This window comes from Terrapene carolina, unplaced genomic scaffold, assembly GCF_002925995.2.
Source record: "Terrapene carolina triunguis isolate 2854851 unplaced genomic scaffold, T_m_triunguis-2.0 Scaffold68, whole genome shotgun sequence".
Classification (NCBI taxonomy): Eukaryota; Metazoa; Chordata; order Testudines; family Emydidae; genus Terrapene; species Terrapene triunguis.
In genome coordinates this window covers 14,929,323-14,943,802 of record NW_020664419.1, presented here as the reverse complement: position 1 = coordinate 14,943,802, position 14,480 = coordinate 14,929,323, and the positions used below count along the sequence as shown (strand labels likewise).

At 40.1% G+C, this 14,480-nt stretch overlaps 1 protein-coding gene across 1 annotated transcript in view; it reads right to left on the bottom strand.

Annotated features, from left to right (window-relative positions):
- PCLO (piccolo presynaptic cytomatrix protein) overlaps window positions 1-14,480 on the bottom strand; it is a 515,291-nt gene that overhangs the window by 136,425 nt on the left and 364,386 nt on the right. The window contains exon 11 of the mRNA XM_026648937.1: window positions 13,738-13,863. Coding sequence (XP_026504722.1) covers window positions 13,738-13,863 — 126 coding nt within the window. The remainder of the gene's footprint in view (window positions 1-13,737; window positions 13,864-14,480) is intronic.

Below are 14,480 nucleotides of genomic sequence, written 5' to 3'. Positions count from 1 at the left end.
CTATGATGGGATCTACCCAAGAGCCTATGGGGTCAGAATTTGGCATCGTATCCCTACAGCACTCAAAAGAGAGCTTTTTACTAAAACTGGAATATATTGTCTGATTGCACGATGACAGCGCAGATAGTAAAAGTTCACCATACATTACTTTTGTGTTAATCAGATCAGAGTGAGTACTGGAGTTCTCTTTTTCATATTATTATAAAGTGTTCATGACGAGCATCAGTCTAAAGGCTTCTCTGCATGGAGAGTTGGTGCTTGACAGGTTGGGTTGTAAAATCTACAGCGCTCTTGCCTGCTACGCACCAACTGATTTGTGGACCCTGCGACCGCTCACTAAAAGTTATGTAGTGCGCTTTGATCTACTGCTGTTTCTACAAGCTGTTTCAAGCAGCAGTAGATCAAAGCACACTTTGAAACTTTTAGTGAGCAGCAGTCAGTTAGTGTGAGGCAGGTTAGCGTGCTATAGGTTTACATCCCACCTTGCTGCGCACTAGCTCTCTATGTAGATAAGCGCTAACACAGCTTGATGTCTCAATACATCAATTTATAGCACTTTTGAGACCTTTATTTTCTCCCTACTTTATTTAACATTCACTATGCATGGTGCTTCATAAACAAAAGATGGAGCTCCTGCCCAGAAGAGCCAGATCCTGCAACCGATTATGCATGGATGGATGCACCATCCATCCAGAGTCATATTAAAGTCACCTGTGTACATACAAGTGAATGGGCCTCTGTAGGGATATACACATGGAGTCAATTGCAGGATTGGGGCCTAAAGTAATATATGCCTAGTGATTATTGCAAACTATAGTTTAATAAGTCTCTGAAATGCAATGAAAATAAGAACTGGGCTCAAAGGGAAATGGAAGTTCTCAGAACCTACCAGGATTTAGCCCTTATACTTTTTCATACTATGTATTCTTTTCTTTTGATTTAAATACAATTACACTAACCTATACCAGTGGTCTATAGAGTTCCTGTCTCTTCCCTTCCAACCACACCCCATGTAGACTTTATAAAGGATATATCACATGCAGACTTAAAGCATGCATCACATCATATATCCATTATAAATTGTGCACCCCAATATCAATTGATAAGGCCAATTCTTTCAAATGAGTTTGTTAATGTATCTTATACTCTAGTCTTTATTTATCTGTCAGTAAAGAATTACATTTTACAATCACACCGTTTTTAGCCTCCCACCGAAAATCAGGCAATGAGTACAATTTCAAAAAAGTATCAGTTATAAGCATTGATAATTTGAAGCAGTTCGACAAGTTACCTACAAAGTTTTCACATATCCTGAAAGTAATCTAATTTGATTATAGCTGAGTCATGAAAAATGGGACTCCTAATGGAATTCTGATCACAACTATAGTTACAGAGCTGCAAGACAGCGCTATAATCATTTAGGACCTGATCCAATAGCCCATGGAAATCAGTGGAAAAACTCTCATCGATTGCAATGGGTTTTGGCTCAAACCCTTTATGACGTGTAACTCAAAACCAGTATGCCCAATATTCTTCCTAGTTTTCAAGCAAACACATTTGGGCACCATTTTGCAACAAAATATTTTGCTATTAAAGAACTGCAGCTGATCCAGAGTAGATGTGGAAAGGCTGACACCGATTATAAGTCCCCCTGTGGAAAGGGGAAGCAGGGTGTGAAATGGGACTCAAAGAATCACAGTTTGGGCTCTGCTCTGCACCTGGGGCAGAGAAGCTATTTCAGGGCAGGTTAAAAGGTGTTCATCTGGACTGAGGCTGTAATCAGCCTGTAGAGGACAAAATGTTCACACACATGATAATGACTTTTGCTGGTTGGGAATTTTTTGACATACGCCTCTACCCTGATATAATGCGACCCGATATAACACGAATTCGGATATAACGCGGTAAAGCAGTGCTCCGGGGGGCGGGGCTGCGCACTCCGGTGGATCAAAGCAAGTTCGATATAACGCGGTTTCACCTTTAACGCGGTACGATTTTTTGGCTCCTGAGGACAGCGTTATATCGAGGTAGAGGTGTAACTTTTTTCATCAGCAAATGCTGGTTCATCAAAATCAAAATGTTTTGAGGCGATGTATCAGCGTGAAAGGAATTTCTGTTGAAAGCCAGAGAGAGACAGAGACCCCAGAATAGTCAGGTAGGGAAGGCACTGAACTGGGATGGGTTCAACTCCCTGCTCAGAATCAGGCAGAGCAGGGATTTGAATCTGAGTGTCCCACATCGTAGCTGAGTGCCCTAACCTCCACGCTATAAAATCGGTCTCTCTCTGACCTGATGAATATTAAATTATGTATAAATTCTCAAAGTGGAACAGCTCAGACTGATTCTATAGCCTGGTGGCTACGGCTGACTCTATAGCCCAATTTTGAGCAGAGACTTGAACCTGTCTCTCCCCCAGGTCAGGTGAGTGTCCTCCCCATCAGGCTATTGGGTGCTCTGTGGGCTCGCTCACTCTAGAATTTTTTGTGAAAAATTCTAAAGGTCTCATTTTCGTCCTGATGCAGAAGGAAAACAATAATAAAAACCTTGAATTTTGTTCATGAAATGGAATTCTTGTTTTCTGGCCAGCCCTAATAATGACCAATTATAAGTGAGATGCAACCATCTCGAACACATTAGTAATTGACAACATATCTTCTCTAAGGGCTGGTCTATACTTAGCCGCTAGTTCGGCGGCTGGAAATCGAACTTCCTGGTTCGATTTATCGCGTCTGGTCTGGACGCGATAAATCGAACCAGGAAGTGCTCTCCGTCGACTGCGGTACTCCAGCTCAACGAGAGGAGTACCGCGGAGTCGACGGGGAGCCTGCCTGCCGCGTGTGGACCGCGTCTGAACCACGGTAAGTTCGAAGTAAGGTATGTCGAATTCAGCTACGTTATTCACGTAGCTGAATTTGCGTACCTTACTTCGACTTGGCAGGTAAGTGTAGACCAAGCCTAAGTATAGCCAATACACTACACCAATAGTCAAAATGAACTAACTATGCAGAAAGTTTGAAGAGACAATATCTATCCAGTTTTGAGATAACAGGCCTTAAAGTTATGAATCAGAATGACGAGTCAGGGTAATGTGGTGACTTAACTCAAAAACAGTTTGCACATTTTTTCATCTAACTGTGTAGAAATATTCTCTTTTGCCTTCAAATAAACCTGGTGATTTTCAAGCCAAAACCAACCTTCTTAGCCAAAATTGCAAGGGTGATAAATTTAGGGCTTATCATAGAAGTAATTTAAAGGAAATTCCCAATGCAGTTTTCTGAAAGTACTTATATGACTTTTCCCCTGTAATCTGTCTTTTAAAACATTCATTTTATATATTAATTTACATAATCTTCTCATTTTATAATATACTGTAACAACTGATAAAGGAACTGGAAATATGAAAAAGTAATTTTATAATTACAATTTATACAATAAATTAAAGGAAAGAAGAATTGTCACGCCAGATCAGACCACTGGTTCATCTAGTTCAGCATCTTCTCTCAGAGAGGGGCCTTCAGCAAAAGTTTCAGAAGGTGCAAGAAACCCTGAAATGGGCAATTATGGAATAACTAGCTCATGGAAGAAGTTTCTTCCTAAGTCCTCTCATTTTAGAATTGTCTCTGTTTTTCTCCATTTCCTATCTCTCTGATCTTGACACACATAGGAAACATATTTGACCTGGACTCCAAATTAGTCTTTGGGAAAGATGGATCTCAGCAAAATTGTTCTATAATTCACACAAATATGTGGCTTGCTGCTTCTCAGCCTATTAATATGAGCAGTTTGTATTACATTCGATAACAGGGAATGCTACAGAAAGCAAAATCAGTTTTACAGTTAAATTCATTCTATAAAACCTTTTGGGAAAAATGACTGTGCCCATAACCCAGAAGTTATTTAAAAAGATGCTTTTTCGCCTTGCATTTTACAATTAAAAATACACCAAGGTGATTTTAATGTAGATTTTCCTCTTTGTTTTAAAAAAAGTCTTTGTTGTACAGTGACTCTGGAATTATCGTGCTCTCTTTTCCTTACATGTGCATATCAATATGGAAACTATTATCATCGAGCAACATGAAACAGATAGATACAGTAGGGTAAATTTGCTGTGTGGAGGTATTTGAATGAATAATTGCCATTAAAGTCAATGAGATCTGTGTGGCTGAATTCCTGTTCTTCAGGCTTAATTTTGCCAGGTCTTGCCTGAGTGTATCTTGCCTTTATCATGCTGCCACATAGCCCTCAAGGCCAGGGCCGGCTCTAGGATTTTTGCCGCCCCAAGCAAAAAAAACCAAACCCTCCGAGAGTGCAACTGCCGAAGCAAAAAAAACCTACCGGGAGTGCCGCCCCTGGAATTGTGCCACTTGCATAGTGCTTTTCTATCCTTGGATCTCAAAGTGCTTCATAATAGTGGGTAAGAATTATGAAGTATATGCCTCATACAGTTTTACTGCAAACTATTTACAATAACATGAAATTTGGCAACAATGCACCTTGCCCCCCTCCCCTCACCCTGCAAAGTGTTATATGATCCATCTGGTGATCACCTTAAGCTTTGAAGCATGAGAATCAATAGCCTTTGTTATTTTTGCCATCATTATTATAACTGCAAATTCTATTCAGATATTTGCACTGGTGTTTAATCCCTTTCTGAAACTTGCTAACAATATGGTCTGTGCCAATAAGATTTTTTTTAGAGAGCATTACTGATTGTAGACAAAATTTAAATATAAATAGGCAAATAAGTAAAAATCTTGCCAAAATTATTCACTTGCTAAAAAGAGCCAAAATTTCCCCAAGTACATAAGAACATAAGACCTGCCATAGTGGGTCAGACCATGATCCATTTTGCCCAGTGTCCTGTCTCAGACAGTGGCCAGTACCAGAGCTTCAGGAGGACTACAGAACAGGGCAATTATGGAATGATCCACTCCTGTCTTGGACCTATCCTCCAGTTCTGTTTTGAACCCAGTTATACTTTTGGCAACGGCGATGAGTTCCACAGGTTAGTTGTGCATTGGAATAATAACACCTCGTGTTTGTATTCCACCTGCTGCCTATTAATTTTATTGGGTGACCCCTCGCTTTTGTATTGTGTGAAAGGGTAAATGACACTTCTTTATTAGTTTTTTTCCACAACATTCATAGTTTGGTTGACATGGCTTTCCCAATGACAACTGTATGGGGAAAGGGAATTTATCTGTACAAGACTCTTTGAGAGTTACTGATCTCAATGAAGATATGATTGAAATTATTTTTATATGATAACTTAAATTTGTCATGTGTTCAAACTACCTCTACATAAACTCTATGCCCTTTTTTGTGAAGCAGGGAAAGAATTTTTAACTATCCTAAACAGAGACTATAAAAAGGGTTGTGGATGCTCATACGGGTATTGCTTCTCAATGATTTCCACATCAAAGGTGTGCAGTTTGTAAATCAAAAGATTTTTTTTTTCTAACTACTCTCTCTGTAAGCTCAGCATGGGATCTGAAAGTCAAGCTGAGTTCTTTCCTTCTCATGCACCATCCGGAGCAACAAAGGTTCTGCAGGCCAAATTAGACCCTTATGTACAGGTGTACTGACCCCAGGCCTTCAGATAGGTTGGACAGGTTTGTTTGGTTGAAACTGTGCAAACAATTCATGCACAAGAAAGAACAGAACCCAGCTCACTCACAGCTAGTTATGTTGGCTCTGAACTGGTAACAGGTGTGAAGCAGTAAAAATATATTATCTTCTGAAGTCAGCAGGTGAGACTCATTCACAGGCAGAAAAGACTTGCCGAGTAAGGAAGTGCCCTTTTTTACCAAGTCACTTGTTAGGGTACAACTTCACTTTCAGAAGTTCACTGAAGCAATTAATTAAAAAAAAACCAATGATCTTATTTGTCTAATATCAACAGCCACACTTACGAAAAGCAGCATGCCACAATTGCCACTAATAATCATTCTTCATTTGAAAGAGGAACAAGTCAGAGTAATAGTTTGAGAGGAGACTCCAATATGGAAGACAGTAGCACAACTGCCTAAGTGACAATTTATAGCTGACATGTGGGGGCTGCTTTTGGCACTTTTGGATTAAGTTCTTTCTGAAGGGCTTTAGAGCAAAGCTTTCAACACAACTATAGAACTGTCTGCTAGTTGGTATGAACTTCCTTTAATAAAATCAGTTTCTCCTGGGACTGATAAACCTGTGCCTACAGCCCAGGGACATTTTGAGAGCCAGTCCCCTCTGTTTACACAACCAGAGAATGAGCACAGACAGCATTTTAAATCACTAGGACTAATGCTCAGAGACCAGGGTAAAGTTAATTATTTTCCTCTTGTGCTGCCATATATTAAGCCACTCAAACAACAAAATGGGAGAACTGGTTCAGATCAACTTTTGCCTAGAACCTGAATTCAAACTTGTCTGCGGAAGCATGCTTCTCTTTTGTTGCTGTGATATTCATCTTAGAGCTCACTTATACCTCCGGATTTCTGCCAGGAGTGTAATAATCGAAGTGGCACGAGAGACCTGTTTATTCAGGATTCTGGCTTGATGGAAACCTGGAAATCTCTTCTCATTTTATTGTGATGTAGCCACTTGTGTCCTTCATCTGCAGTTTTCTAGAGCTTTTCAAATATGCGGCAGGATCTTCTCTACAGTGTGTTCCACACCAGTGCTCATGAAACATTGGACCAGATTAATTAATTTAGCTTATCACATGATTCAGGGATGGGGGGAGGGGAGGAAAAGAAGAGTGGATTTATGCTCTGGTTCTGGGGTGCCTGACTGCCTATATCTATACCCCATTTCACTAGGAACACCCCCAACCATCCCTCTATGACAAGAGCTGCTATTGGTGAGATGGAAAGCCAGAGTACTGACTGTACACTACCTGGGAATCCCCTTTAAGTGGGGTGTTGTCTTTTACACTACTTTATTCCAGTAGAACGAGCACACAGCGGCTACAGAACAGTACAGAATTGGATCCATTTTGCCTTTTGGGGGCATAACAGCTCCTAACACTGATACCATTGCCTGCTCTCCTTCCTAAGTCACCTCAGACTCATGGGAGGCCCATAGCTAATGAAGAGTAGATGAAAACTGATTTTCACCAATGGTATGTTATAAACCTTCAATGCAATAAAGCAGAGATGGTGCAAGGCAAGGTACAAATATATTTAGTTTGTTGGGAGAATAAAACTCTGTCTTCCTTTCTGCTACTTCCATGGGCTATGTAGGAAGATGTAAATAATGTTACTTCATTGTTCTGAATTTGGTCAGCAATACAGCTGCACTCCACCGTTGTTCTAACAGCATGTACTGTATATAGCCTGTTTCCTGTTACAGCAGACAGTGTGCCATCTTCCTTCTCAGAAATATTTTATGGAGTAGCATTATTTTTTTTATACGCATCTCATATTCTCTTTGCTATACTGCCATTGGGCCAAATTCAACTCCTGTGTAAAGGGGGCTAACGATTCCTGGCCTACTGACTATTATTAAATGATAATAAGGTACAACACTCATGATTTCAATGGAGTTGCACCAAAACTGAACTGGGCAGCATGACTCTGTTATCTCATAGAATATGGTTAATATATTAAAAATGCCACAGCAAATATTAATTACTAATAAGGTAGTTGGCATTCATCCGTGTTATGCTTACTAATAGGGTGCCATATTTACATGTTCAACGTACAATGGAAGTTTGGATTTGTTTTTCCCTCACATTGTTAATGTTTTTTTTTCCTTATTACATTTTGTTTTCTTATTTTTCCAGTTAGAGGAAATGGTGCTTGAAAGGCTGCAGACATTATATGCTCAAACATCCAAAACATGGTTATATATGTATACTATATATTTACTATGTTTTGTCTGTGTGAATATATTTATATATAATGTATGAATTATGTGTGTGTATATGTATATAAATCTATTTTAGGGTTTTACACTGCTGCCCATCACCACAGTATCTGATCACTTTCCATGTAAAATAAGTAGCAATAAAGAAGTTCCTAACAGACATCATGGATTATCTGGCACTTGTCCTTTTTCAGGGTCAAAACTCTACTTGGAGTAGGTGATTTTCTGTTTGATTTCATTTTAGATTTTATTAATTCCCTTTTTTAGTTTAAAATGTGGCAAGGATTTAGAGGTAGTGAGAGCAAAGATGACTACATATATGTTAGGTGGGGCTGGTGGTACCACCTATTACTAAGATTACCCGACTATTTACATTATGACACTTTGTTTTCAGTTGATTATAACTTTGCCGAACTGTAACCATTTCAGCAGAAAATTTCCATGCTGAGTGTCTGCTTCGTGCTGAATTCTTTTGAAAAATTTCATGCAAAATGGTTCAGCCATTTCCAAGGACTAGACTAGGGAAATGCTGATTTGCCCATGTTAAAAAATTCCATGGACCTTTACTTTGAGCATCTCTAGCGCTATCGTGATTTGAAGGAAGGACTTTACATTTGGCAAGAGGTGGAGGGATGAGGGCACTGTACCCCGGATGTGTCTTTTGCCACCCCTCTGAAAATACACCCGAATCTGATGAAGTTATAAACCTTTGAAAAATTAGTTTGCACGTGCTCAGTAGAGACTTTCTAGAGCTTTGCAGCTAAATTCCCAGAAGATTCAGTCTTCACTGGGTATGCTCCAGTCAGGGGCTGAGCAGGAGTTTCCCTGCAGTTCCAGCTCTGGGCTGCTGCAGGCCAGGACTCGGCACTGAAACAGAAAGCAGTGAAACTGTCTCTCCTGTACTTTCAATGCTCCTTGCCCTTTGCTGGGCCCAGGCAGCATGAAGGAGAAAGCTGCCTTATTTGAACACCAAAAGGACAAAAGCTTGACTTTATGGGTGGATTGGAACAGGTAGCCTGGAACTGGAGGCTGGCAGTGGGGGGACGGAAGGGAAATTGGGTTTTGGAGTGGGGGCAGGAGAGTGGAGTTTGGAGCTGGGGGAAAAGACTGGGATGGGGAGGCAGAAGGGAGACTAGAACTGGGTAGGCAAGAAGATTGGGACTGGGAGGGTGTGCTGGGGAGACCTGGGACTGGTTAGGCAACGAGACTGAGACTAAAAGCACTGGATGGGAGAAACTGGAAGGGGGAGATTATGACTTGCTGGGCAAGAGACTGGGTCTGTGATGAGAAACTTGGGGAAGAAAACTGGGACTGGCTAAGTGGGGAGAATGGACTTGGAGAAGGAGAGGATGGTTGGGAAGAGACCAATCTGAGACAGTTTGGAGGCAAGGGGGCAGAATGTGACAAGCCTGTGCCCACTAGAGTACAAAGGCTGCTCCAAAGCCACAAATAGAACCCTCAATTCCTAAATCTCACCATTCCTCTGTGCTCAGCAACTATCTGTGAAAACCACTGGCAAAATGTCCCAGCCCCCTCCGGGGCTGGTCCACATAGAGGATGACTGCCTGCTACAGCTGTCAGTTACTTAGTTAGCTCAAGTGGTAGGGATCTGTGCAGTGGATCTAAAGGTTGGAACTTGGCTCATGACCCATGTGGGGTCAATATAATACTATATGATGGAGTTTTTTTAGTTTGCTTTTTCAAAACCCTAGGAAATTCAACACCGCAGTAAAACTGCATTAAAAAAACATTATTAAGATCTCAATAGCTAGGAAATGCCAGAATTAAAGTTACTTGTGCAACCTTTTGCTTATGCATTATGCTACAGTCCTTAATTACATGACCATATATTATTTTTTCTGCCGGTCCCCTGCCTCATTGAGTGCACAGAATGGACCGGCTCTGGGGATGAATCAAGGTTGTGAAGTGAAGGAGGTTGTTGCCCATAGGACTCCTACCTCATCAGATGCAGAAGTGGGAAGGGGTGCAGTGAATGAGACAGAGGTTGCAGGATGAAAAAGGACGGTCTCATGGTTAAGGCAGCTGAATGCTGCCCTGAAGAATTAGATTCTATCCCTGGACTATGACTCTTCCTCAGATGCTGGGAAATTCACTTAAATAAGGCTTTTCAGAGGTAGTAACTAATTGTGTGTTCCTCATTTTCTGGGTGCCTGACCTGAGACCATGGGGTCTGATTTGCAGAAATGTTGAGCACTCACAGCTGCCACTGAAGTCAATGGAAACTATTCTTTGAAAATATGAAGTGCTATAAAATGCTAAGGACTCTGAAAAATTCCTATGTGTTTCAAATTGGACACCCCATATTAGTAAACACCATTGATGTAAATCTCTGTGCCTCAATTCCCCGTCTGTAAAATGGGGACAATACCACCCTATCACGAACAGGGTGTTCTCAATATAAATTAATTAATGTTTGTGAAGCACTCAGACACTAGAGTGAGAAGCACCACAGAAAAGACCAGGAAGACATTAACAATTCTATCTCCATAGCAGGGTTTGAATAGTTCACTTTAACAAAGCCTAACGTCACACCTTGCACAATAAGGATAAAACAAAATATTGAATTCATTACCTGAGCACTGTCTATTATGTGCACAGAGTGAAATTGGGATCCTGTGGAAAAAATAGTATGGGATCATATAATTAAAGACTGTATCAAAATACATATGCATGAGAGCTGCACAGGCAATCTTTGTTCTGGCATTTCCTAATTTTTGAATGCTTGACTTTGCAATTTTGATAATGTTGTGTGTGTAATATATATATATATATATACATACATATACACATACACACAAATTGTAATTCTTTTTGTAAATCTTGTGACTGATCACTTTTCTCTCTCTCTTTTTATAATTAAAACATTCAATAAATATTATATGCACCCCTCAAAACAATAACAGGTGGAAGATTACTGAACTGTCTCTATCAACATGAAAGTGAATTCAGACACGCATCTATCAAACTGTGACAGTATCTGCACTCGATGGCTCAGTGGAGTCAGCTTTCTACTTCCAGTTTCTGTGACACCAATGAATGATGAATCAGAGCTATTTTTGAACTCCTAGAGCAATTCAAGATGAGAGAACCCAAAAAGACTGGCGTTTCCTAATCACTACTGCAGATACACCTAATAACATTAACTGATCCAAAAAGAACATACAAGCAAGATGCATTGTAATATACTGACTTGTGCATATATTCATCACTTTCTTCCACTGGAAGGAGTTTCAGACCTGTTCCAGTGCTTTCAGTTTCCTGCACCACAAGAGCTAATGGAAATATTGCTCTTTTGTAATGAGTGGAGGCCACGTTCGTGGAAAGGCTGGTGAGTCATAATTTCTGTTCCTGATGACATTTGTATATGCTTAATTGATGACTATGGAGTATGTACAATAATAGTCAGCCACGAATCATTACAGCACCAAAGTGAATCATGATTGCTATACAAATAGATTGCTGATCAAAGAGCATTAACATTTGCAAATAACCATATGCGTAAGATATAAACCTGCCTTCTCATATGTGATGAGACAGAAAGACTGAAAAACATACAAGGCTAAGTTCTACTCTCAGGCACCAGTAACTTTGTTGGACTAACTCTAGATCCACACTGTTCTACCAGAAAGCAGACGGTGACCCACAGACCTTACTACAAATCAAATACATTTTAGCAGATTTATAAGTTCAGAAAACAAAATCAGCATTAGCCACATGTCCACCTGATCAAGAAATGCAATCGTAGCAGAGACAAATATTCTCTGCAGATGAACAATAACCTTTTAAAACAACATAAAAAGTCACTTGGCAGTAATGGTAAGATTGAGCAAGATATATTTTCTGCAAGTTATGATTAATGGGAAGTGTATTGAGTGGGTGGGCATACCCTACTAGAATGCTAATTTTGACCCTGATAGGGAATAGATTACACAGCAGCAATGAGACTATATTTCAGTGCTATTCCAAGGGCTGCGTTCTGTTCTCAGTAATAGTGACACAACTGCAGTGTAACTCCATTGGTTCTGAGGGAGTTACTTCCGATTTATGCTGATATAACTGAGTCCAGAACTGAGCTATCAAGGTCAATTTAAAATATGGCTGTTCACATGATGCAGAGGGAAAGGGAAAAGAGGAGATAAATATTTCATTAGCCTGTTCATCTAACCATGGCAATGACACACAATGGTAATGACAGGAGAATTCAGATGACCAGTCACTTGGTTTGACACTGTCTGCTGGACACAGTCCATTCAAACTTCTCCCTAACACAGCTGAAAACATCAATGAATGGTATGTCGGGAGCTATTTTAGAACTTTATTCCAAAAGCTGTTCACAGCAAAAGAGCCAGAAGGCTAGTTTTTTGCTCAGCACAGTCAGTGGATTTTCAGTCGTTAAGTGCCTCTCCTAATTCCCAAAACATTCCATATTGCGGGCAATATTGCATTGTTGCTTCCTAATCATCCTCTGGATTTCCATATAAGCCATTTAGTTAAGGAAATGGACACTCCAGTCATATCTATGAAAGACCAATTTTTATGGGTGGAAGGTGTAAATATTTGTGGGGAAACATGAACAGAGGTAGGGCCAGATACTTTAACATTTATTCAGACTCAGGGCTTGTCTACACAGCTCCACAGTTTGGACTACAGGGGTCTGAATAGCAGCACACATTGAAGTGTTGCACTGTAACTCCCCTGTGTGGATGCTGCAGACATGAACTAACAGGTTCCTAGTTCGTATTAATGTAATCCTCTTTAACCAGTAGTCCGATCTGTAGACATGCACCTTATTCCATGACTAAGCCATTGAATGCAATGGAACCACATGCAGAATCTGGCACTAATTCAATATATCAATGGCAGAATCAGGCCCTTAGCAAAAACAAAGAGAACTTTTTTGTCACTGAGCAATTCCCTTATTAATCTTTAAATGTACTTTGAAAATAGAACCTTTTCCTTATTTATGGCCTAAAAAATATTATTGACAAAGAAAATAACAAGCATTTTAAAACCAAAAGGTACAACAACAAATTTGGGTTAAATTCTATTCCTGGTTATTCCTAGAGTGTACTGAGATGATTCTTTTTGTAAAGACATTCTCTGCTCAGTTTATCATGTTTGCAAAATGGTTGTGAATCAGTCCTGATTCCTGCAAATATATTTGTTGTTCATGCATCAAAAAGTTTATGTGAACAAATTTCAACCTATTGGGAAAGGAGGGTATTGAGAAGGGCTCACTTTGACTATTCAATCTTCTTTATTTCTGGTCCTGTTTCTGCTCTGGATGACTGATTTTATTTTAAACAGAGGAACAACAAATGATGATGAATTAAGAGAAGGGAACTCTTGTCCACACACGAACATTGTTTGCAGATGAATTCAGGTACTCATATGAAGAACAGCTATTCCTCAATTGTTTGTAAGAAGAAAAGCCCAGTTATGGGAATGTTCATAGAGAGTGTAATAAGGGATATAAGAACATTGTCAAACTAAATACAGAATTCAAACAAATATTTCCAAGTACTGTTTTGAACTCCTGAAACTATACTAATATATTGTGTACAGAGTGTACTGGGACTGGCAGGGGTGTGTCACAGCTCCATTCTGTCATATACATTCTCCATTGGTGTAGGAGCCATTAAAGGACCTTTCACCAGGATCTGATAGTTGAACAGTCCAAATGCTGCTTTAAGTCTCATTGAAGAGGGGTCTAGGCTTAGAATTGGGGAGCTGTAACTGACTCCCTGATGCCTTCCGCCCCACCTTTGCACTGAGTGCTGCCCTGGAGAAAGAATGAATGTAGCCCACAAACCATGCAATAGAACGTTCCTTGGTTGCCAGTTTTTGATGATGCTTTTATCTTACCTTCCATCAGCTTCCCTGTCTGTTCTGCACTGCCCCCGGGGAGGATCTTGGCAATGTAGGCTCCAATTTCTCCATTGTTCCCTGGAATTTCTTTCCCACCTACAACTCGGATTCCCAGTCCATTGCCTGCAATGAAATGAAAGAAACAACAGGTATGGGCAGGCTACATTATGTAGCACATCACAGGCTACATAAAGGAAAACAAACACCTATAGCAGCTTCTGAACTTGAGCATGGAGATTAATTTTACTATCAAAACCACACTGCCTTTGCCAATAGAGAATTCCTCTAGTGGTAAGGGAGCATGGACCTGCTGAATTCACAAAAGGAGAGGCCTCCCAACTCCCTGGGTGTTGGAGATACACAGAGAAGGGCATCTCTAGTTCTGCAGAAATGCAAGCCATCTGCATGGATGTCTCTTGCCTCACTGGTGGATACCCTCCCCATAATAGTATGGTTCAGTCACCTTGTAATTTAGGAAAAATGTTAGAGCATTATGGAAAAGTTCCCCAGATGTAATTGCTGTATCACTGAAGCCACTCATCAAACCTCTCCCATAACACTAAAAATATACCCTAAAACCTACCCTGTGTACTTCTAATAACCACAACGTACTGCAAAATTGTTAATTGGGATAGCAGATATATGTACAACAATCCTTAATTTGATACAGCAAATGCAAGTGTAATCTGGCTGCACTTAGTTTTATTACATATCTAAAAAAATACATATAATTTAGATGA